This window comes from Mixophyes fleayi, chromosome 8 (assembly GCF_038048845.1).
Source record: "Mixophyes fleayi isolate aMixFle1 chromosome 8, aMixFle1.hap1, whole genome shotgun sequence".
Lineage (NCBI taxonomy): Eukaryota > Metazoa > Chordata > Amphibia > Anura > Limnodynastidae > Mixophyes > Mixophyes fleayi.
Genome location: NC_134409.1, coordinates 5,355,629 through 5,379,555, shown reverse-complemented (window position 1 = coordinate 5,379,555; position 23,927 = coordinate 5,355,629). Strand labels below are relative to the sequence as shown.

General features: G+C 42.3%; 1 protein-coding gene across 1 annotated transcript; it reads left to right on the top strand.

Annotated features, from left to right (window-relative positions):
* The first annotated feature begins 19 nt into the window (after positions 1 to 19).
* CFAP57 (cilia and flagella associated protein 57) lies at positions 20 to 23,906 on the top strand. The gene is made up of 23 exons (XM_075181716.1): positions 20 to 148; positions 2,487 to 2,668; positions 3,602 to 3,918; positions 4,166 to 4,452; positions 5,508 to 5,667; positions 5,798 to 5,950; positions 8,045 to 8,184; positions 9,250 to 9,415; positions 10,360 to 10,473; positions 12,537 to 12,749; positions 14,173 to 14,346; positions 15,995 to 16,156; positions 16,478 to 16,633; positions 16,744 to 16,837; positions 17,130 to 17,320; positions 18,065 to 18,238; positions 19,001 to 19,159; positions 19,818 to 19,961; positions 20,637 to 20,753; positions 21,164 to 21,298; positions 21,811 to 21,954; positions 22,035 to 22,170; positions 23,654 to 23,906. The coding sequence occupies exons 2-23, from the start codon at positions 2,512 to 2,514 to the stop codon at positions 23,836 to 23,838; spliced, it is 3,678 nt and encodes a 1,225-aa protein (XP_075037817.1). The 5' UTR covers positions 20 to 148; positions 2,487 to 2,511; the 3' UTR covers positions 23,839 to 23,906.
* The last annotated feature ends 21 nt before the right edge of the window (positions 23,907 to 23,927 follow it).

Below are 23,927 nucleotides of genomic sequence, written 5' to 3'. Positions count from 1 at the left end.
TGGAGCTAGAACTACAGGAGAACTACAGGAGCTATAGCGACACCTCTGCCAGGACTTCATGTCCCGTGATGCTCCGCGGCCCCGGCTTCCCCTGCTGCAGAGCGTCCTGTCTCCATGGTAACCGGGGACACACAGCGAGAATATCCAGGTAATGTCCCCATATCTGTCAGCTTCATATCCCCATAATATATCCTATATGTATCCCTTATACATATATCATATCTACCCCTGTCATATGTATCTCCTATATATAGATATATCCTAATGTGTCTCCTATATATCCCATATGTATCTCTTATATATAGATATATCCTAATGTGTCTCCTATATATCCCATATGTATCTCTTATATATAGATATATCCTAATGTGTCTCCTATATATCCCATATGTATCTCTTATATATAGATATATCCTAATGTGTCTCCTATATATCCCATATGTATCTCCTATATATAGATATATCCTAATGTGTCTCCTATATATCCCATATGTATCTCCTATATAACCAATATTTATCTCCTATACAGTATGTATTCCTTATACATTTATCATATGTATCTCCTATATATAGATATCTCCTAATGTATCTCCTTAAGTCCCATATGTATCTCATATATATAGATATCTCCTAATGTATCTCCTTAAGTCCCATATGTATCTCCTATATAACCAATATTTATCTCCTATAAATATACAGTATGTATTCCTTATACATTTATCATATTTATCCCCTATACATCCAATATTTATCTCCTATGTATCCTATATATATCACTTATACATGTATCATATGTAGCCCCTGTATGTAGATATCTCCATATGTATCTCCTATATATTCCCATATGTGTTTCCCATATGTATCCCTTGTGCATGTATCATATGCATCTGCTGTATATTCTAATATGTGTTCCTGCATATCTCATATATATAGCATTTATATACCCATATCTATCCCCTGTATATCCCCATATGTATCTCTTATGCCCCCATATTTATATCCTATATGTATCCCCTGTATATCCCCTATACATATCCCATGTATATACCCTATGGGGAGCACTCAGTTTCCCAACCAGGGGGTAAATGTATGAACCTCCGGATTCTTCAACTCCGGCGAGTTCAGCGTCTTCAGCGCTTAAATTTAAAGCGGCGCTGCCTTGTAAAGGCACTGAACTCGCCGGAGTTGAAGATTCCGGAGGTTCATACATTTACCCCTAGGTATTAATCACTTACCTGCTATAAGGCTCATGTAACATTAGAACTGTCTGTTTTATACCAGCTGCTGCGGAACGACAAGTTTCATCATTCCATGGTATATTATTTTTATCCTATATTTATAAATATAATGCAGATCTGTATATTGAAGAGATCATAGCAGAAATTATTTATTGTTGTGTAATTATATAGCAGCAATCATATCATGCTGCGCTGTACAGATATGTAGTAATTCACATCAGTCACTGCCCCACTGGAGCTTACAATCTAAAATCTCTAACACACAAACAGTGTAGTGTCCATTTTGTCAGAAGCCAATTAACCTACAATAAATAACAATAAAGATGGTCCTTCCCAAATGAGCTCACAATCTAAGAAGGCCAGATGTTGGTACTTGTAGTTCCACAACATGCTATGTTTTGTATGATATATATGTAAATACTAACTACTAATGACAATAGACTGGAAACATGACATGGATAACATAGCAATTATATTAAGTACAGTTAGAGATGCTCGAAAAGTTTGTACCAGTTCAGTGGCCATGGATATGTTCACTGTACAAATGTCGATAGACCTTGGTTCAAAATGGTTTAAAATTTGCAGCTTCCATTTTACATTAGATGTTTTCAATTAAAAACCAACAAGATGTATCAAGTTTAGCTGAAACATGTGTCAGCCGGTCTGCACATGGTTTAACGTGTTTGATTCTTTTTTTTGCTGTTTTTTTTAAACAATCCATAATTTAAGATATGATTTCTCCCTATTTACTGTGTAAAATTACATTTGTGTAGAATAATGTATAAGAATACACACATGATACCATTGCTGGTATCTGTATCTGCACCATTTATGTTGTTTTATGAATGTTACATGTTATTCTCAGTAATAACCCTGCTTAGTTATTTTTTCAAAACACAAAATAATGTTTGTTAAGAAAACCCACAGGGAAAGATAATGTTAAAGATATATGTACCAGCAAAGAGCTACCAACAAATGTTGCTAACATATACAGTGTATGTTTGTATGTATGTATGTGTATATATATATATATATATATATATATATATATATATATATCAGTGTTGGTTAACCTGTGACACTCCAGGTGTTTTGAAATTAAAAGTCCCAGCATACCCTTCCAGCAATAAGCTGCTATATATTGGCAGGGAGTGCTGGGACTTGTAGTTTCACAACACCTGGCGTGTCACAGGTTAGCCAACACTGATATATATCTTGTCCCTCCTAATCACCAGTCTTGTTTTTCAGGTTATTCCGTATTCGTTAGTACAACATGTCGGTGATTGTGGCTCAGTCACATTATATCTTTGGACTCAGGTCACAAGTTATCAATAACATCTGTTACTTTGATGAACAAACCATCATATTCCCATCTGGTAACAACTGTATCAAGTACAACGTTGAACAAAAATGGCAAAAATTCATTCCAGGTAAGAGCCTTGAGAGCACTGATACCTCTACCTACAAGACCAATGTAGAGAACCTACTCATCATCCACTATATGGCCCTTAAACATAGAATACAAAGACATTGTAACAGTTCCCATACCATAAGAGGAAATACAGTGCTTCCTATTATACAGGATGTGTTCTTGTTATCTACGTAACTAAAAGCTAGTCCTGTGTTACTAGTTATTTCAAGGTCCAAAAAGCGTCTCACATCGTCCGTCAGTAAAGTTACTAGGCCTAATGCCAAGTTGGACACCTGTTGGGCGCAATTCACGCTCAAAAAAGGCACCGTAAAATCAGCGTATTTATGCCCATATGCTGGATTACACGAGTTCAAGAAGCCCCTCGCTCTGCACCTGTCGTGTATGTGCCACATTTACATCAGACGTACACACAACCAGGTCATAAGCACAAAAAGGTTTCTTAATATTTGCTTGATAGCAAAAAAGCACATTTGTTCTGAGGCTTTATATAATATAGCAGACCTCCCATTGTCCCGATAGGACAGCTTTGCACATGGCACGGCAATGAAGGGGTTTGGAGAGCAGGAGATAACGTAGCAGCTTAGTGATTCCTAAGTGTAGGTACATGGTGAGAGGTTCCATTAATATTGAGGAGAGGAGAATTGTTTGAGACTGGAAGTTATCAGAGAGTAGAAGACTTCTCGTGGCACAGAGGGCACGTAGGAATGTATTTCATGATCATTCCAGGGATGTCAGGAGGGTCAGAGTGCTTAGTATGATTACTGTGAACGATCTGATACATTTCAGGAACAGGGGTGGAAGTGGATTGACTATAAACCCTCTATTATCAAAATTTAGTTTCAAATGTATCTTGAGTATAATCACTCTGCTAATCTAGAGTAACATTTTGAGGTGGGATCTCGATCTCATGTGCCACCGCTTGTACTCACAGGCTCCGACAAGAGTCTGGGCATGCACGCGCTAGCGATCAGCCCAAACCGTCGCTACCTGGCCATGTCCGAGAAGGGCTCAGACAAGGCTACAATCACAATCTATGACGTGGCATCCATGCCCTTCAAGAAGCGGAAAGTTCTGAGCTGTCCTGACTTCGCGGCCCAAGAGTTTGTCAGTATCGCTTTCTCCCCGGACTCCAAGTACCTGGTGGCTCAGTCAGGGGCTCCCGAGTGGCAGATCGTCTTCTGGATGTGGGAGAAAAACAAAGTGATGGCAACTGTGAGGATAGACAGTCAAAATAACTCCACATATCAGGTAATCATCATCATCATCATAATTATATATATATATATATATATATATATATATATATATAGTCATCGCAACATACAGACTAGAAATGAATATAACAATATTTGTGTCATTGGAGTAATGGGTTTATTAGAGATGGGGAACTGTTTGGACTCATCTGTTGATGAAATATAAATCCCAGGCTCCTCCACCAATCTAATTTACCAAAATGTTGAGAACGAACCTCAACATTCACCTTTTTGCATTGTAGGTGAGCTTCAACCCCTACGACAACACACAGATCTGCGTCACAGCCAACGGAGTATTCAAATTGTTCCGCTACATCGAAGGAAACTTGAAACAAATAAACTTCCAGAAAGTGGAAGCCCAGAACTATCTGTGCCACGCTTGGCTTTCTGAGGACCGCGTCGTCTGCGGAACGGACAGCGGAAAACTCTGTCTGTGGGAGTCTGGGGATCTGCGGTGGGAACATAACATCCAAGGAGAAGACGGCCGCCATCACCTGTCTGAAAGACAGAGCATAACCGAGGGTGGCCGGTATATAGCTGAGCCTGATAGAAATGTCACGTAGCCTGTGCTGGATGTTATTGTCTCTAAGCTGATCTGGAAATGAAAGTGTGAAAAACTGAACTCATTAGGAAATATTGTGCAGAGTTGCCCTGAACAGCAGATTGCAGCCATATAAGACAGAACTCTCATTAGATCAGCTTTTAACGCTTTCATCTCCAGATCCCTCAACTTAGATGGAAATTTGGTGCCATGTAGTTATAAGCGGTGGGAGATGTGGTAAGACAAAGCATAGCTATTAGATTGCACCATCTTACTTACATTTTATATCAGCTTAAAGGAGAACCCCAGGTACAATGTGTTTTGTAACTGAAAGTGCTTCATTCCAACTAGTGGAATTCGATTGCAACTCAAACTCCCCACCCTACACCCCAGATCAGTGTCATCTCCGGTCATAATGGTTTGAAAGGTTTTGAATGTCAGCCGATCTGGGTGTTACTTAGTTCAGATTGGATCAGCTGCCACAGCTCGTCCAATAAGGATGCTCGAACTCAGACCTTGTAATAGTCTAACATTTTTCAGGCAGTTGTAACAGTTATAACTACAACTATATAAAACCTGATATCTCTCACTGTTCTGTTAACTACAGGAACGGGGCTTTTAGTAAAAACTATTGTGAATGGCGTTCTCCTTTAATCTTTCCCATTAGCAGTGACTTTTATATCAGATCTCAACACATACTACAATATTTATTTAAACAATTCTTATTTTTATTTTGTCATACCCTGAATTCCAGTAATACATAGAGTTATTGGTACTCCCATGTTTGTGAGATGTACATTGACCACGTAAGTGTGTATTCTATATTCCCTGTTGGGCTCTATGGATGATTTAGCTGAGCAAGCAGTTGTTCAATTTCTTTTATTAATTTATGTGCATATGTAGAGAAGTAAAGCTCGTTACACAGAATGAAACGTCCATTTACTTTACTGACCGATCATAGAAAGACTGGATACAAATTGTGCATATAAATCCATTATATTTTTTACTGTAAAGTTCCAGAATTTATCCCCATCTTTCTACAGCACTCGCTCTACACCCGACAGCGCCGAAGCGCCCTCCGTGCGCATTAACGCTATTGCGGCCTATTCCAAAGGATTCCTGTGTTCCGGCGGCCCTGGCAGAGTCTGCATTTTCGAGAAAGTCGAAGACCGAGAACTTTACAAGAGAGGCCGCAATATCAGAGTAAATAATACCAATATGATATAATAGATCGGAGGTTGTGATCAATGTGGAAGATGCTGTTAGATGAGGTCATTACTGAATGAGCAGTGACACTTACATGTGTGTTTTCTTTACTATCTTTCTCTGACAGATCCCACAGAATGAGCACAGTAATGACCCCAGCCTCTCCGAGCAGCAGGAGGTTCTGTGTATGTGTTTGAGTCCCTCGGAGGAGACACTTCTCGCCAGTACCAATAAGAGTCAGCTCTACAGCATCGCCTTGTCCTCTGCCGACATCACCAAGGTGAGACGTGTCTATATAAAGTCAGATCAGTACGTTAGACTAGTTGAGCATACACGCCAATCAGTAGATACATGGTTTGATTTGAGAAGAGGGTTGTAGTGACGGTAGATATATACATTACCCAACACAGTCTCAAATTAATGGTGAGTGAGGACCAAAACACAAAACATATACAGACGGGGATATAAGATGGTGATGTTTAATCTCCTGTTAGATGGGCATGGGGTAGTAAGATCAATAAGACAAACCAAACCCTGGTGAGTCACTCATCTAGAAAGAACTTAGTGAATTATATATATATATTGTGCTCTGTGCTTCATTTGCTCATCACACAGTTGTCAATTATTTAAAATAAATCAACTTAAGATCAGACGCCAGTAAAGCACAGAAAGCCGCCCAATGTAAAATGGACAGGAACCCGTACTGATGAAAACAGATACTTTGTGTCACTTCAGGCATCAATGCAAAAATAAAAAACAATTCAGAGTAAGTATAGTGTAACAACTAGAATGTATGCAGAATGCATTTACTGTGCTGAAATTATCTAATAAAAATCTGACAATATCTCTGTGTATCTAATATCTAAACAAATCTATTAGTTTTCTTACTTAAAATTCAAGTTTCTTAGTCCTCAGACACATAGTCAAAATGTATCAAGTTCAAATGCAAGAATGTAACAGTCTCAGTGAAACGCGTAGGGTTACACATATTCACTAACTATAGAGGACTGCAGCAACAACAACATGGGGCTCCTGTACTGAGGAATGACAGCGACAGAGGCGGGACTAGGAGGATTCGGACTTCACAAACACCCGCACCTGAGAAGTGCGATCGGCACAACTCTGCTTGATACACTTGTTTTATTCAGCTCATATAGGGCCTGATTCATTAAGGAACGCAAAGTGAAGGCAACTTGCGTTTAAAAACAAACACAGGCAATGTTAATGCTCGTACGCCCGTATTCAATAACAAGCAGATCTGAAGAAATGTCTCCTGTTGAATACGGGTATAAGTACGCGCTGCCTATGCTGCACTTGTCGTGTGCAGACAGACACAACACACTGCTGGATATGTACAATGCATATTTGTAATACCAAGTCCCATCAGAATGCACAGAAAAAGTATTCAGTTATTGTCACCTGTTAATAATATGGGGCCTGATTCATTAAGGAAAGTTAAGTAAGAGATGAGTAAGTTTTCTCCTGGACAAAACCATGTTACAGTGCAAGGGGTGCAAATTAGTTTTCTATTTTGCTTATAAGTTAAATACTGGCTGTTGTTTTCATGTAGCACACAAATATTACATTTCAGTGTACAAATAAGCTATCAAGTATTTGTGTGCTACATGAAAAAACAGTCAGTATGAGCAAAATAAAAAATAATAATTTGCACCCCTTGCTTTGCAACATGGTTTTGTCCAGGAAAAACCTTACTCAATTTTTTACTTCACTAACTTTCCTTAATGAATCAGCTCCATAGTGATTAACAAAAAGACATTGAAAAAAAACCTTATACTGTACACTGCACATAATATGAATTTTTACTGTTGCTCCTGATTACAAACACATGTTCTAGCATCCAAACACAGCCGTCACCACTAGTAATCAGCAGTTTCACCCAATTTGTAGCTGGTGCAAGTGATAACATGTACCTGAGAGATGCCCAAAGCTTGTATAGCCCACTGGTGCTTGTGCTCAGCCACGGCACGCCCTCATACTGTACATTGACTATGTTAGCCCAGCGCTTCCAACTCCTGTTCCGCCCTTCAAATCGTAGACAGTCGTAAGGGTTATTTTCGTGCGTAGATGTATTGTATGTTGCTGCGTTTTTTGGCGTACGTCTCGTTTTTGCACATGAACAGAGCAGAAATACGCAAAATATGCCGCGCAAGTAGACTTACATTCCGTAATGAATCAGACCTATAATATCCTGAGAGGCACAGACCGATATATATAAAAATGGTTGTGGAGACTTTTGCGTTTATTCAGCACACTGAGATCTCACTGGGACTGTTACATTGATGGGTTCTGTGGATGTTGCTCTTTCTGCCGCAGCTCTGCCTGTCTAATGATTTACTATTCATTCTTCTTACAGGGCGATGACGCCCATTTCGAGTTCCTGACAGAATCGTGGCATTCCTCCGCCATCACTGGGCTGAGCGTCTGTATCCGCAAACCGCTCATCGCTACCTGCTCCCTGGATCATTCCGTGCGCATCTGGAACTTCGAGAACAAGTAATTGTCTGTTCTTACCTCCCCCCATTCACTATCTATCATTACTCCCCTTCCCGGTCTGAGATCACTGGTAACTTGTTTCTCTATGACTGTGATGTGGATCTCGTTCAACAGCGAGATGTAGAGGAGAGCACAATCATTTATATCCAGGTATTCAAAGTACACTCATCACTTACACATAGTGCAAGTAGCCACAATGTAATCTGAATGAATGTAAATGAGTATACCAGGGGTAGGCAACCTGCGTCTCTCCAGGTCTTTGTGAAAATACAAGTCCCAGCATGCTTTGCCAGTAGATAACCAGCAGAGAGGTGGCAAGGCATGCTGGAATTTGTAGTTTCGCAAACACCTGGAGAGCCGCAGGTTGCCTACCCCTGGACTATACCATCCATCGATATACTAGGAAACAGTGCCTCAGTGACATTATAGGGTAGTGATAGTCTGCATTGTGAAATTCACAAAGCGCCTCAGAGTTGTCACTCATTCCTAGTGAGTTACTAGGGCTGCATCTGAATATTGGTTGAGCTACACTGAGTACATCGCAGGTGCCTCAGTGACAGTACTAGCTTCTAGTCAGTTGATTGGCTGCATGTGATGAATATTGGTTCTCCAACAAAATGGCTGCCCTCATCATGTGGAGACCACAGATGCCCTTTAACCTCCAATTATCGCTCTCTGATGATCAGCAGGAGAAGGCTGGGCTGGGGTGCATCTCCCCTCCCCCCCAAGCCGGTCCCATACTGGGCTACCTTAAGCTGGGTCACTGGGCCACCTGCATTTTTTCTCCGTTAAAATGTTCCTAATAGGCTGCTGAGTCGAGTCTTGCACCCCCGGTCTGAAATTTGCCAGCCCTCCCCTGCTGATGATTCACATATAGCAGTTATTTATTATCTTTATTATCTTCACTGTCAAATAAATGGTTAAATGACATTCATCATAGTTTTAACACCCACATTAGACAGCTAACATAATACCTGGAGAAAGGCCATAGTGACTTCAGTATAAACAGCTTCATCCTAATCTTGTCTTTGGTCCTGAACCCCGTTGTCTCCTATTGACTGACAGCACTCTGGAGCTGTACAAGGAGTATCAGGAGGAAGCGTACAGCGTGTCTCTGCACCCCTCTGGACTATATGTTCTGGTGGGATTCTCCGACAAGCTGCGTCTGATGAACCTGCTGATCGATGACATCCGTCCAGTCAAAGAGTTCACAGTCCGTGGCTGCCGAGAGGTAATATGTTCAGAGAGAGGGATTTAGAGACTATTCTCTATCGACGTATAGAGCATCTGATCGCTACTTTCAATGAAATCAGAGGGAGTGCTCTTCCAAATTTACAATATGGCCACTTAAACTACAAGACTTGAGTTGAACAACAGAAGTCACTCCAGTTCACTGAGTATTTAAAACAGGCCTGTCCAACCTGCGGCCCTCCAGCTGTTGTGAAACTACAAGCCCCAGCATACTTTGCCAGTAGACAACCTGTTGATAGCTGGAAGGGCATGCTGAGACTTGTAGTTTCACAACATCTGGAGGGCCGCAGGTTGGACAGGCCTGATTTAAAACATACAAGTTTTATAATTAATTAGTCTAAATATTAAAAATAGAGATTGAGAATTAAGTGAAAAGAAAGAGAATGTGCTCAATTACTATGAAATTGATTCAAACCCTTAGGTGGGGCAGAGATATCCTGTCTGGCAGACTAAGGCCTATACTTAAACTTTCCTGCAGTAATATTATAATTCACATATGCATTATGTATAGATGTGTACAATGTGTTGATCACCCACACTTATCCTTTTGTTTGCATATGTAGCAAATGAAAATGATCACTTTTATTACTTTATTCAAAATTCCTCCCTGCGTTCTGATCAATTGTTATTGAACGGAACAGATATAATCTCCAATTGAGCTTTAAAAAGGGATTGTTGATCCCTATGAGGATTGGATAAGCTGCTGAGTTTACTCTGACATTATAATATGTATATATTTGTATATATTTAGTGATGACCTCCACCATTTGTTAAAACTTTCCAGGAAAAATATTCCAGTGCCCCATATATTATATATTAACGGAAGGTGTCATGTGTATAATTGATGTGTCTGTTATTCCTACACCGCAGTAGATCCCCCGGATCTCTCAGCTGACCTGTGTCTCTCTCTCTGTCTCGTTGCAGTGTGTATTCAGCCATGGAGGTCACCTGTTCGCTGCTGTAAATGGAAATGTCATCCACATATACTCCGCAATAACCTTCGAGAATGTATCTAACTTGAAAGGCCACAACGGAAAGGTATATCTGACTTATTATGTGATTCTAGAATTGTGATCAGTGTCATTAGGGTCATTTCTATGAATCTTGAGCTACCTCCATTCAGTGTCTTATTAGCGCTGTTCCAAGTAAAGCCGTCTCATCTGGAATGATGATGTTCAAATGTTTTAGTTGAAAAATAATAAAAAAATTAATTAATAAATCAACATCTACCCCCCAAAGTGAAAATAGCACCAAGGCTCACAGACTGGGTTACTAACAGCTAGAGGAGGGGGACAAACCAAGGGGTTCCTCCATGTAAAAGTCGCAACCAGCACACGGATATAACAGAGATAGTGAAGTCCCAGGAACACCAGGCAGCCATTACAGATGAGGGTATGGTGGCACTTGTAGAACTAAAAGTGCCACCATAACCAGGGCTGCCAGAGCATGCTGGTGCTTGGAGAACTACAAGTGCCAGTATGGTGAGCGCCTGCTGGAACCAGTAGTTCAATAAAGTAAAGCAACACTAAATAATCACATTGGTGCTGCGTAAAAAAATCTTTTATTAGAAACACTCATCCATTCCCTCGTTGACATCTTTATTGCCCTCCTAAATCTGAAGGGATCTTCTCATCTTCTTTCCTGATTAAAAAAATAAAAAAACATGTGATCATCATCAGTTATTTATATAGCGCCACTAATTCCACAGCGCTGTACAGAGAACTCACTCACATCAGTCCCTGCCCCATTGGAGCTTACAGTCTAAATTCCCTAACACATATACACAGACAGACAGACAGACTAGGGTCAATTTGTTAGCAGCCAATTAACCTACCAGTATGTTTTTGAAGTGTGGGAGGAAACCGGAGCACTCGGAGGAAACCCACGCAAACATGGGGAGAACATACAAACTCCTCACATGGTCGGGAATTGAACTCATGACCCCAGCGCTGTAAGGCAAAAGTGCTAACCACTAAGCCACTGTGCTGCAGTGATGACAGCATGAGGGCCTCTCTGCCAGTATCCAATCAGAACGGATTTCCTCTGATTAGCTAGAGTGTGAGAAAGCCGCTCTGATTTGACTACTTCTGTATATGAATGAACTACCATGAATTGTAATAGATTGATACAATGAACTTGATGTATTGTAACTTTATATATGCTGATGACCGTTAGCACGTGTCTGGTTTACATTAGAGCTTTAATTAGCAGCTTCCTAACAGAAGTATCTAGCGATGCAGCCTGCTCCAGGTGTAGGGGCCACAAGAGCAACTTACCCAGAAGTCTAAATTCCATGTTGTTTACTACGAAAACCCAGGAAATGAAAGTAGAAATTTACACCTGATGTTCATCCCTAAACCAGGCCCCAAGATGTGATAATCACTTTTTGGTTAGTTATTTTGGTGATTGTTTTAGCTACATGGACAGAACTTGTGATGTCAGTGCACATTACCATTGTTATACAGAAATGTTTGAGAGCAGGGAGGTAACTGGAGGGGCAGCGTTCTCTGACACTAAATGCAGATGTGCAGGACGTTTTTAAGATCTTTCTGTCTTGTTGTTTATGAAATTTAGGAAAACAGACCCTTTGTGCAGCAGAAGTGTTATTATGTCCCAATTAGCAGCACCTGATAGTTTTTTAATGATGTATTTAGCTCTGTGTGATTTAAGACCTACATATGTTTACTAAATATTCTCATCGGTTTTATTCTGTTTGTGAATCAAGCTTTTGTTAACCTGGTGTTTCTACAATGACGTTTTCAGCTATTCGAAGTTCCCATAATGTTAACAACATTATTTAGTGATTTTTTTTGGGGCTAATTGCTGTATTTGCCACCTCTGTTTATAGCACCTTAACATAATTTAGCACTAATTATAAATTCAGCAACAGAGGAAAACAGACGCTTTGCGCACAGATTGCTTTTTACATGAACTAGTCTGAAGAAACTCACATTTGATGTCACATACCCATCTGTAGTGATCAGTGACAGTCTCTAGTGACCGCTGTACATTGTTCCTTGTCCATCACTGTATTACAATATGTTCATGATCGTTGCTTGATACGTAAAGTGAATTGTTATTTTACCTGTGACCGTCTGCAGGTGCGCTCCGTCGCGTGGAGCGGCGATGACAGCAAGCTGGTGTCTTGTGGCCTGGAGGGAGCTGTGTATGAGTGGAACTCGCTGACCGGTAAGAGGGAATCCGAGTGTGTACTCAGATCCTGCAGCTACAGCTGTGTGGCTCTGTCTCCCGACTCTAAAACCATCTTTGCGGTTGGATCTGACCAGACGCTGAAGGAGATTAGTGATTGCCAGGTAACGTTCTCAGGTTCTATCCATTGACCAGGGCAACCAGGGCCGCCAAGAGAAATTTGGGGCCCCAGTACAGCAACCTTCTGGGCCCCCTCCATACATAGGAATGTGGGTCGCCGCCGCACGGTGTTGTAGAAGGGGGCGAGGCCACATAGTGATGGGGGCGTGGCCAACATGAGCTGTGGCTGCGCCTATTTACGCATGACATTATGGGTGGAATTCAATTGGCCACAGAGTGTCTCTGAAACGTGGGCAAGACACTTCACGGCGGAGATTTTGTCCGAAATTTCTACGGTAATTGCCATCAATACGTTCAGCGCGATGTCCGCGCGCCACATTGCTGCCAATTCAATTCTCCCCATTATGTATTAAAATGGTGTTGCTCTCACCTACCTGGTATTGCAGTTTTCACAATCTGGTACTGGATTCTTGTCTGGATCCTGGAATGTTGGGACCTGTTTGGAAAATGTACATGAAATAAGGAAAATAATTAGTGAACACAGAACACAACACAGAGATGTGCACACCTTGAATAAAAAACATAAATATATATATACATATAGGTCATTTTCATTATACAACGAGATATACAGAGTACATAGTAAGAACTTAAAACGTGCAGTTGGTCAACATGTAAATTGTCTTTTATGACATTCAGCTATCGAGACACAATGTCTTGAAGTACATTATGTAGTTTTTATTATTATTGAGATGGAAATGCAAATTTAAAAAAAAAATACAACTCATAAACAGATTAAATATGCTTTTCTGCCTCTAAATATGTTATCACAATGACACAAAAGTCTTCTGCATCAGAGAGACTTGCAGATTGCTAACACAAACACAGCATATACCAGTAATTGTTTTAATATTGTACATGGCTGATGTCTGGCTGTGATCTGTGACCTTTACATATATTTTCTACAACACCAAAAAGAGACCTAAATGCCGTCTCCATGTTGGGTTGGAAGTAAGATTACTGTATATGAAGAATATCGTGTTTGTGTCAATGAGTATTGTAGATTATCTGCTGCTATAAAGGACTGAAATCAGCAGCGATTATCAATATGGAGAGTCAAATAATTCCACAGTCATGGACCAGACGTATTATAGGGAAAAAAAGGTTTAGCAGCAAAAACTTCTCAAAGTTTTATTGAAATAGGAGGGAGCAACACACAGGGACATTAACTAAACCCTTTCAAAAATTACAAAACCTGGTAATGCTTCAAAGATTTGTTTGGAATGTTTGTAAGTAAAGATGAACCTTTACCTAACTAATCTTTTTTCTTTTCAACCAACATTCAGATCATTATATTTAGAGATAATTTTTACCAAGTATAAAAACGTGTTTTATTTATTATAATGAAACATGTAGTTGCCTTTTTGCAGAGATTTTACCACCAGGTGTTACTTGTATCTGTATTAGATAAAGCAGGAAGTCCCATCCTTTGATGCCACATATACGGCGGTTGCCATTTCACACTCTGGGCGGATGGTTTTCACGGGTACGTCTAGCGGTACTGTGCGTTCCATGAAATACCCACTACTTCTGCCCAGGGAGTACAATGAGTACCAGGCTCATGCGGGGGCAGTGACCAAGGTAAGAGGCCTTTATTAAGTTTATTAAAGATCCACCACAGGGCATTCAAGGAATTAAGAAATATTTTAGTAAGAACTACAAAATATTAATATGATTGAATTGCTTCCATATCTTAAAGATTGTGTTCAGTTACAGTCTTCAGCTCTATACGCCTCTAGTCTTCAGCTCTGTACGCCTCTACTCCTCAGCTCCGTACACCTCTAGTCTTCAGCTACGTAAATCTCTAGTCCTCAGCTCCGTACATCTCTAGTCTTCAGCTCCGTACATCTCTAGTCTTCAGCTCCGTACATCTCTAGTCTTCAGCTCCGTACACCTCCAGTCTTCAGCTCCGTACACCTCTAGTCTTTAGCTCCATAAATCTCTAGCCCTCAGCTCCGTACATCTCTAGTCATCAGCTCCGTAAATCTCTAGTCCTCAGCGCCGTACATCTCTAGTCATCAGCTCCATACATCTCTAGTCCTCAGCTCCGTAAACCTCTAGTCATCAGCTCCGTACACCTCTAGTCTTTAGCTCCGTAAATCTCTAGTCCTCAGCTCCGTACATCTCTAGTCTTCAGCTCCGTAAATCTCTAGTCCTCAGCGCCATACATCTCTAGTCATCAGCTCCGTACACCTCTAGTCTTTAGCTCCGTAAATCTCTAGTCCTCAGCTCCGTACATCTCTAGTCATCAGCTCCGTAAATCTCTAGTCCTCAGCGCCATACATCTCTAGTCATCAGCTCCGTAAATCTCTAGTCCTCAGCGCCGTACATCTCTAGTCATCAGCTCCATACATCTCTAGTCCTCAGCTCTGTAAACCTCTAGTCCTCAGCTCCGTACATCTCTAGTCTTAAGCTCCGTACATCTCTAGTCTTCCCCTCTGTACAGCTCTAGTTTTCGGTTACGTACATCTCTAGTCTTCAGCTTTGTATGTATTTGATCTGCAGCTCTGTACATCTCTTTACTTCAGCTCCATACTTCTCTAGTCTTCAGCTCCATATATCTCCAGTCTTCAGCTTTGTGTGTATTTGGTCTTCAGCTTCGTACATGTCTAGTCTTCAGTTCTGTGCATCTCAAGTCTTCAGTCCGTACATATCTACAGACATATCTAGTCTTGCCCTCTGTACATCTCTAGTCTTCGGTTACGTCCATCTCTAGTCTTCAGCTCCAGACATCTCTAATCTTCCCCTCTGTACATCTCTAGTCTTCGGTTCCGTACATCTCTAGTCTTCAGCTCTGTACATCTCTAGTCTTCCCCTCTGTACATTTCTAGTCTTCGGTTCCGTACATCTCTAGTATTCATCTCCGTACATCTCTAGTCTTCCCCTCTGTACATTTCTAGTCTTCAGCTCCGTACATCTCTAGTCTTCCCCTCTGTACATTTCTAGTCTTTAGCTCCGTACATCTCTAGTCTTCAGCTTCAGACATCTCTAGTCTTCCCCTCTGTACATCTCTAGTTTTCGGTTCCGTACATCTCTAGTCTTCAGCTCTGTACATCTCTAGTCTTCCACTCTGTACATCTCTAGTTTTCGGTTCCATACATCTCTAGTCTTCGGTTCCATACATCTCTAGTCTTCAGCTCTGTACATCTCTAGTCTTCGGTTCCGTACATCTCTAGTCTTCAGTTATACATTTTTAAGCCTCCAGTTTCACACAACTCCCTTCTTACAGCTGGTGGTGACATTTGATGACCAGTATCTACTGTCAATTTCTGAAGATGGGTGCCTGATGCTATGGAAAATTTCTGATAAGGAGAGCAGAGGACTGAAGCGTGATAAAGAAGTGGGATATGCTGAGGAGGTCCTAATCACCAGTTCTGATCTGGAGGAGAAGGTGATGAATACCTCAAGTGGCCACACCACTTCCATGACATGAGTGGTCAGATTTTATAAAATCCATACATATGGATCCATCCATTGACCTTCAACAAATCATGTCTGGAAAGTATACATTATGCAACTCATATTTATAATAAAACCACCTTAAGCAATGCCGAAGTAAAATAATTAAATTAAATTACAGAGTAACAGTTGAGTTGTCCTCCAAGTCTCACATAGTAACAATGTAAAACTAGAATTCTGCCCAACGTGTTACTTCGGAGCTTTGCCTGGGGGTGAAATCATGTTTTAAATTTCTGGTACTGTCGAATAATAGAACCAAGTGATGTTGGAGCTAAAGACTCGGGTCGAGGAACTGAAAATGGAGAACGAGTATCAACTGCGACTGAAAGACATGAACTACAATGAGAAACTGAAGGAGCTGACGGAGAAATTCATCCAGGAAATGGAGGTGCTGAAGACCACAAACCAGGTGGGAGCTTCTTATACGATTATATCAGATACATCATACACTTTATTTTACCGTCACTGGATAGAGGGTAGAGGATAATACACATGTGTCACGTTCCCCCCGTGTTTCAGATACTGAAGGCTGAAGCAGAAAGACAGGAAGTGAAATATCAGGAAGAAATATCTGATCTGATAGAAAAACAATCTCGAGAGATTCAGGATCTGGGTACGGTATACAACTTATAGAGATATATATTTAATATATATATACAATACTACATTGGCTCAGTGTTTAGGTGACACTGGTGCTTTCATTTAGATTTTTTTCATATTTTTAATAAGGACTTTTAAAGAAGGACTTCTATTACAGTACATAGAACTAATGGGTATCCAGAATTATCTGTATTTAGGATTCATAGTAACTGATACAAAATATTGTGTGTTTACATGTCCGGGTGTCTAATCAGCATTGTTGGGCGTTCTTATCCCGCGACTCTTTCGTTCCTTGTCGTATTTAGAGATGACCAATAACCAAAAGCTGTTGCTGGAGTATGAAAAGTACCAGGAGCTGCAGGTGAAATCACAGCGGATGCAGGAGGATGACGAGAGACAACTGCATGACCTGGAGGAGAGTAAGACCCAGGCCTTGGAGGAACTGACCGAATACTACGAGGCCAAACTAAACGAGAAAGTGTCCCAGCTGCAGCAGGTGAGAGGTACAGAGCTGGCATTACCGTCAGGTCCCAGAGGGTAATCACTGTCTGTACTGAGTTCTGTCATTACGTTCCTCAGTTCTCCAGAACTGAGAGCCTAGTCAGGGCCATGGCCAAAGAGCTCTGATCTTTAAACTGTAAGTGTTGGGAGCTATGAGAAACACCAACATGACAATTATAATTTACTAAGCTTAGGCAAACCGAGGGGGGGGGGGAAGGGGGGTTTCCTAGTGCCTGTAAATCCCCTTCCATGCCTGGGGCACTGTATAATTGAGGTGGCTGGACCCTGCCCCCGCTTCACACGGCTCTGCTTGAAAAGGGAGAGCTGCGTGCACATAACAGTAGTGCCCATGTATATTATAGGGATAGGAAGAGTTGGAGAGCAGCCAAGCACTGTCTAAAATTATAGTCACACCCCCATGCATGCTGGTCACACCCACTGGTGGCGTGGTGTGGAAACCCCCCTCTACAAATCCTGCGTATGCCCCTGCCAAGAACCGTGCTGTCATTCTAAAGGAGGGAGAAGGGCCGTCTGACATTCAGCAATTCAGTGCATGGACCTGTAGAATCCGGCGTGTCCTGCGTATGTCCTGTTGCTGGTTGTTAGTACAGCCATGTTCACGGTTAGTTGTTCAGCGCAGTCAGAAGTCCACAGCTATCAGTATGTGCAGGAAGATGCTGAACTTTCGCCCCACAAGTTCTCACCAGCCCCTCGTTTTGTTATGTCGTGTTTGTCACAGACTCAGGACGAAGCGCGTCAGCAGCTTAGGGAGTTTGAAGAGACCAAGAAGCAGATAGAAGAGGACGGAGACCGAGAGATCCAGGACATGAAGATAAAATACGAGCGGCGTCTGCGGGAGGAGAGAGAAACCTCGCTGCGTCTGAAGGGAGAGAGCGGAATCATGAGGAAAAAGGTAACGGACATCTGTTCCATGTTCCCCTACAGCCTGAGACCACCTGGGGAGTGGGTAAACTACATTTCCCAGAATGCATTGTCAGCGACTAAATTAGACAAGAGCTGGGAAGCTAATGATTGCATAATACTTTCACTGTGTTCTGTCATTGTGTGAACTTTTAATATAATGTTACTAATCCGAAGAGGGGAAGTAATGTGGCAGTTAATTTGATCCTGCCCCTCGACAGAGCGCTCCAAAAATATATCGGACACCTTGTTTTTTTTTTTATATAGAAAAAGTCTGCAAGATTAACCGATATATTAATAGCACAAAGGCCAGAATTGTCATCAGAAGGTATAAACCAATGAAGAGTAGCAGAAGATGTAGCACTAATAGATCTCAAAGTGAGATAAAGGCTGATTAAAGGCATATAGCTGAGTGTTTCATTAGATAACATCAAGAAGTCATGTAGAAATCTAGTAAAAATAAAGTTCATGTAACACAAAACTTAGAATGCAACAAAAAAAGAGTAAGAGATATACGAAACATATATTGAATTTACAATAAGCGTTTTCAGAGTATAATGTCCATTTTTAATGATTTCATGTCTCGTGTTCTCTCACGTGGATTTCTAAGGTCCACATATAAGTGGGGTGGATATTTTGTTTAGCTGCAGATAGGGTGCAGCAGGGTTTGGGGCCGGGGATCTCTTTGGGTGGAGACCACAGTGAAACCTGCCTGGGTGACTGTAAATCTCACCTAACACTGTCCCCTACGCAGTTCAGCAGTTTGCAGAAAGACATTGAGGAACGCGCCGCAGACATTGAGAGGATGAAGGTGGAACAGCAGAAGTTGCAGGGTGTTATCAAATCTCTGGAGAAGGACATCCAGGGGCTGAAGAGAGAGATTCAGGAGCGGGATGAAACTATACAGGACAAGGTGAGAACTGGGATGGGGATGGGGGAAATATCACATCTTCCTGGGTTAAAGTCTCCAAGTGGCAAACAGTGTATGAGCAGACGCTAGTCCATGATGACCGGTGGATCTTGTAGCTTTCTATATCAGCTACTGGTGTTTTAGGCTCCCAAACCAATGTGGACCTCAGGCTGATCTGGTCAGAGTATGGCTTTAAGAGAATTGAGTCTTCCAAGGATTAATAAAGATATTAGTGGACACGGACACTCGTCCTTAAGCCATTGGTTGGGAAACACTGACAGATAATAGACAACAGTGCAGGCTGTCGGGATCATGTCATAGGTACAAGAATCAATCAGTTGATTGTTTGTCCATTGTTCAAGCACCTCATGTGCGGGGATCAGAATAAGTACAGTGTCTAGAGATGCTGTACCAGGGATTACAGTATCAGGATCTGTGAATTACTAGAAACATCCTCTACTTATAGAGAATAACTTCTTGCTACCACCATAGCTCCACATGTCTTGATGATCAGTGTATGTGGTCAGTATCGCTGAATAATAAATCTGAATCTTCCTCTAAATCCTATATTATGGGCGCTAGTAATACATAGAAGGATTATGGTGGAAATATTAGGTCTTTCACCGAGCTCTAACCCCAATATCTGTCATTTATGGTCCAGGAGAGGAGAATTTATGACCTAAAGAAGAAGAACCAAGAGTTGGAGAAGTTCAAGTTTGTCCTGGACTATAAGATCAAGGAGCTGAAGAAGCAGATTGAGCCTCGGGAAAACGAGATCAAAGAAATGAAAGAGCAGATCCAGGAGGTGACGTCTCCGTCTTGTTGCTGGAGTCAAACAATACAAATCAAGTTCATTTGTTCCACTACACTGTACAATTATTGTATTATAAAGCTATTACTTCTACCATTGTACTAGTAACTATTATATATATATATATATATATATATATATATATATATATATATATACTGTTTATAATCTGTGAATTCTGACATCATCACTTCATTGTTCATTAGGAGGATGTGTGTATTATATGAGATAATGCACCCCCTTCTGTAAAGTTCATTTGTATCAGTCACATTGGATCTCTGTAAGCTGTATAATAGCACATAGCCTTCAGCCTAATGCCTTTATATTTGTGCCTGGAACTCCTCTGTGATTTATAATCTATGGGGGAGATTCAACTCAGTGCAATGTTACTTGGAAACGTCCACAGAGACCCATCACGCTGTTATTATGGCAGGAATCTCTGCTTATTTATCCTCCCACCCCATAGATGTGCGCAGAAAAATGAGCGGAGATTCCTGCCGTAATGGCTGGCAATGTGCGTAGCCGGATATCGCGGTGACAACTGCGCCGAACACACTGCCAGTACTTGAATCCCCCCTATATGTGTAACTTTCCCCTACTGTAAATGATATCTGTTCTATAGAAACTGAGCTTTCCTAGTAATAAACCGAGTTTCTGCCTGTACCCCAGATGGAAGCGGAGTTGGAGCGGTTCCACAAACAGAATACACAGCTGGATCTGAACATCACGGAACTGAAACAGAAGCTGAACGCGGCCCATCGCGAGATGCAGAGGGAGAGACAGAAGGTGAGCGCGGCGGCGAGCGCGGCGGTGAGCGCAGAGAGCCAGAGATACGATAAATTGCGTTATCCAATCTTCACACAGATCTCACAAAACATCACATCCAAAGTGTCTTGTCTTGTTTTCTTGTTATTTCTTTCTTCAAAATATTTTTAGAGTACACAGTCTACTTTATTAAACATAAATCTGTCATGTTTTTAACTCCACTCTTTTCTGAATATATCGGCATTTTATCTCTGATTACGGAGTATACAGTGACTTTACTAGGATGGGTTTGACGGACAGAAGCTGGTTGTAAGTGATGTTATATTCTGAGACCATAATACAATACTAGTATAATTATATCATCTGGACCTTACAAAGCACATTCTGTTCACCAGGAGCAAGAAATAAATTCTGTGTTTCCCTTTCTGTAGGTTCGCGATGTTGAAGCCGTCGTCAAACGCTTCAAGGTCGACCTCCATAACTGTGTTGGGTTTATTCAAGAGCCTAAAAAGTTGAAGGACAACATCCGGGAGTTGTACTCGAAATACGTGCAGGAGAGTGACGTAGTGAGTGCTGGTCTGTCCGCCAGGGGTCTGAACCATGGTGATAATAACTAGATCCGCCCGGGCCTGAACTTTGGGAGGCCATAAATGCACAGGGCGGCAATGTTTATGGGCATCAAACATGGGCAAAAAATCCACCTATGCTACCCAGTGCCGCCAAGAGGAAATTTGGGCCCTTGTACACCATCTTCTTGGGGCTTTTTCCATAGCCAACGAAGGGGGTGGGGCCACACCAGGTTGGTGGCTCCTCCCACTACACAACTTGGGTCCTTGTACTATCTACCTGTTCTCCCCTCCTCTCCAAACAGGGACTATTATATATATATATTTTTTTATTTTAAATTTCCCACATTATTCCCATTCCTCTACTGTATCCTAATACTTACGTGTTACCTATATGTTCTCTGTGAAGTCCTATATAATGATCTATGCAGCCATTGTCGGTCAATGTGACGTGAATTAAACATTCCAATAATATTACGCAAGAGGTTTTCCTAAAATCCTGTGTTTTTCAGGCAGAAATAGTCGGCATAGATGCTGACATCCAGCGGGAGTACGCCCAGCAGCGGGAACATCTGGAACGCAGCCTGAGCACGTTACAGCGGAAGCTGGTGAAGGACACCGAGATTCACCGTGCGGATAACGTGCGCGTCATGCAGGTAAATACAGCTACTGGGGTGATAGGAAAACATGTACTGCCATCAAACGCCTCTAACCAGGTCACCTTTGTCTGGTGCAGGAAAACGTGACACTGATTAAGGAAATTAACGAATTACGGCGAGAACTAAAAGTCAGTCGTACAAAGGTCCACGAGCTGGAGGTGACGCTCGGATTAGACCGAAAGAATCGGAAGAGCAGCGTGACGGACTCAAAAGGTAACAATGGGAGGTCACTCGGCTGTTTTCCAAAGCTGCGGTTTTCATCTGCACGCAGGATTCTGGTGAGGATGGGGAGTCGCGCTCCTCATGCAGGAATCTGGTGAGGATGGGGAGTCGCGCTCCTCATGCAGGAATCTGGTGAGGATGGGGAGTCGCACTCCTCATGCAGGAATCTGGTGAGGATGGGGAGTCGCGCTCCTCATGCAGGAATCTGGTGAGGATGGGGAGTCGCGCTCCTCATGCAGGATTCTGGTGAGGATGGGGAGTCGCGCTCCTCATGCAGGAATCTGGTGAGGATGGGGAGTCGCACTCCTCATGCAGGATTCTGGTGAGGATGGGGAGTCGCGCTCCTCATGCAGGAATCTGGTGAGGATGGGGAGTCGCACTCCTCATGCAGGAATCTGGTGAGGATGGGGAGTCGCACTCCTCATGCAGGAATCTGGTGAGGATGGGGAGTCGCGCTCCTCATGCAGGAATCTGGTGAGGATGGGGAGTCGCGCTCCTCATGCAGGATTCTGGTGAGGATGGGGAGTCGCGCTCCTCATGCAGGAATCTGGTGAGGATGGGGAGTCGCACTCCTCATGCAGGATTCTGGTGAGGATGGGGAGTCGCGCTCCTCATGCAGGAATCTGGTGAGGATGGGGAGTCGCACTCCTCATGCAGGAATCTGGTGAGGATGGGGAGTCGCACTCCTCATGCAGGAATCTGGTGAGGATGGGGAGTCGCGCTCCTCATGCAGGAATCTGGTGTGGATGGGGAGTCGCGCTCCTCATGCAGGAATCTGGTGAGGATGGGGAGTCGCGCTCCTCATGCAGGAATCTGGTGAGGATGGGGAGTCGCGCTCCTCATGCAGGAATCTGGTGAGGATGGGGAGTCGCGCTCCTCATGCAGGAATCTGGTGTGGATGGGGAGTCGCGCTCCTCATGCAGGATAATGTCACAATACAAGAGCGTTGAACACATTAGAATTCCACTGTTTTCTAGACGGAAAGTCACCTCCCTCTAAAACACCTGCGTGCAAATCTCTTTTAGCATTTTATAGTTCTGTTCAAGCCCATCTGCTGTTTCATTAAAATGAATGGGTAACACAGACTTTTGTTCCTATTCCAGTGATTTTTATTTTACAGTTATTAGTCTATGTTACGCTTCATAGGCAAACCAAGGGGGGGGGGGGTTCCTAGTGCCTGGAAACCCTCCTCCAAGCCTGGGGCACTGGAAAATTGAGGTGGCTGGACCCTGCTCCACACGGCTCTGCTTGAAAAGGGAGAGCTGCGTGCACCTAACAGTAGTGCACGCAGCATTGCCCATGTATATTATGGGGATAGGGAGAGTTAGAGAGCAGCCAAACACTGTCTAAAATTATAGCTACGCCCCTGGAAACCCCCCTCTACAAATCCTGCACTTTGCACTAGTGTTCTATAACATCGCTGTCTATAACAGGCCAGATATACTATATTAGCCTACTGTGTTCTCTCTAACAGGGTCCTCTATTAGCAGCCAGCATTCCCCAGGGGTCCTGCGACTAAACATCGAGGAAGAGACGGCCAGGATCATTGAAATGCAGAAACTGGAGATCAAACGATTACGGGATTTGATTCAATCACAAGAACTCACAGTGGGGATCAGACCCCCCTCTGTGGGTAAATTACCCTCACTTACCGCCTGATCAGACGCATCTCACAGCAGATAAACTGAAATTATACAAAAAAAATAATAAAAAAATATTTGTATTCATTTCTATCTTATAAAACACAA

Coding starts and splice junctions, on each gene's coding strand:
- CFAP57 (XM_075181716.1), top strand. CDS start 2,512: ATGTCGGTGATTGTGGCTCAGTCACATTATATCTTTGGACTCAGGTCA. Junction 19,160..19,817: donor ATGAAACTATACAGGACAAG/GTGAGAACTGGG, acceptor TTTATGGTCCAG/GAGAGGAGAATTTATGACCT. Junction 21,955..22,034: donor ATAACGTGCGCGTCATGCAG/GTAAATACAGCT, acceptor TGTCTGGTGCAG/GAAAACGTGACACTGATTAA.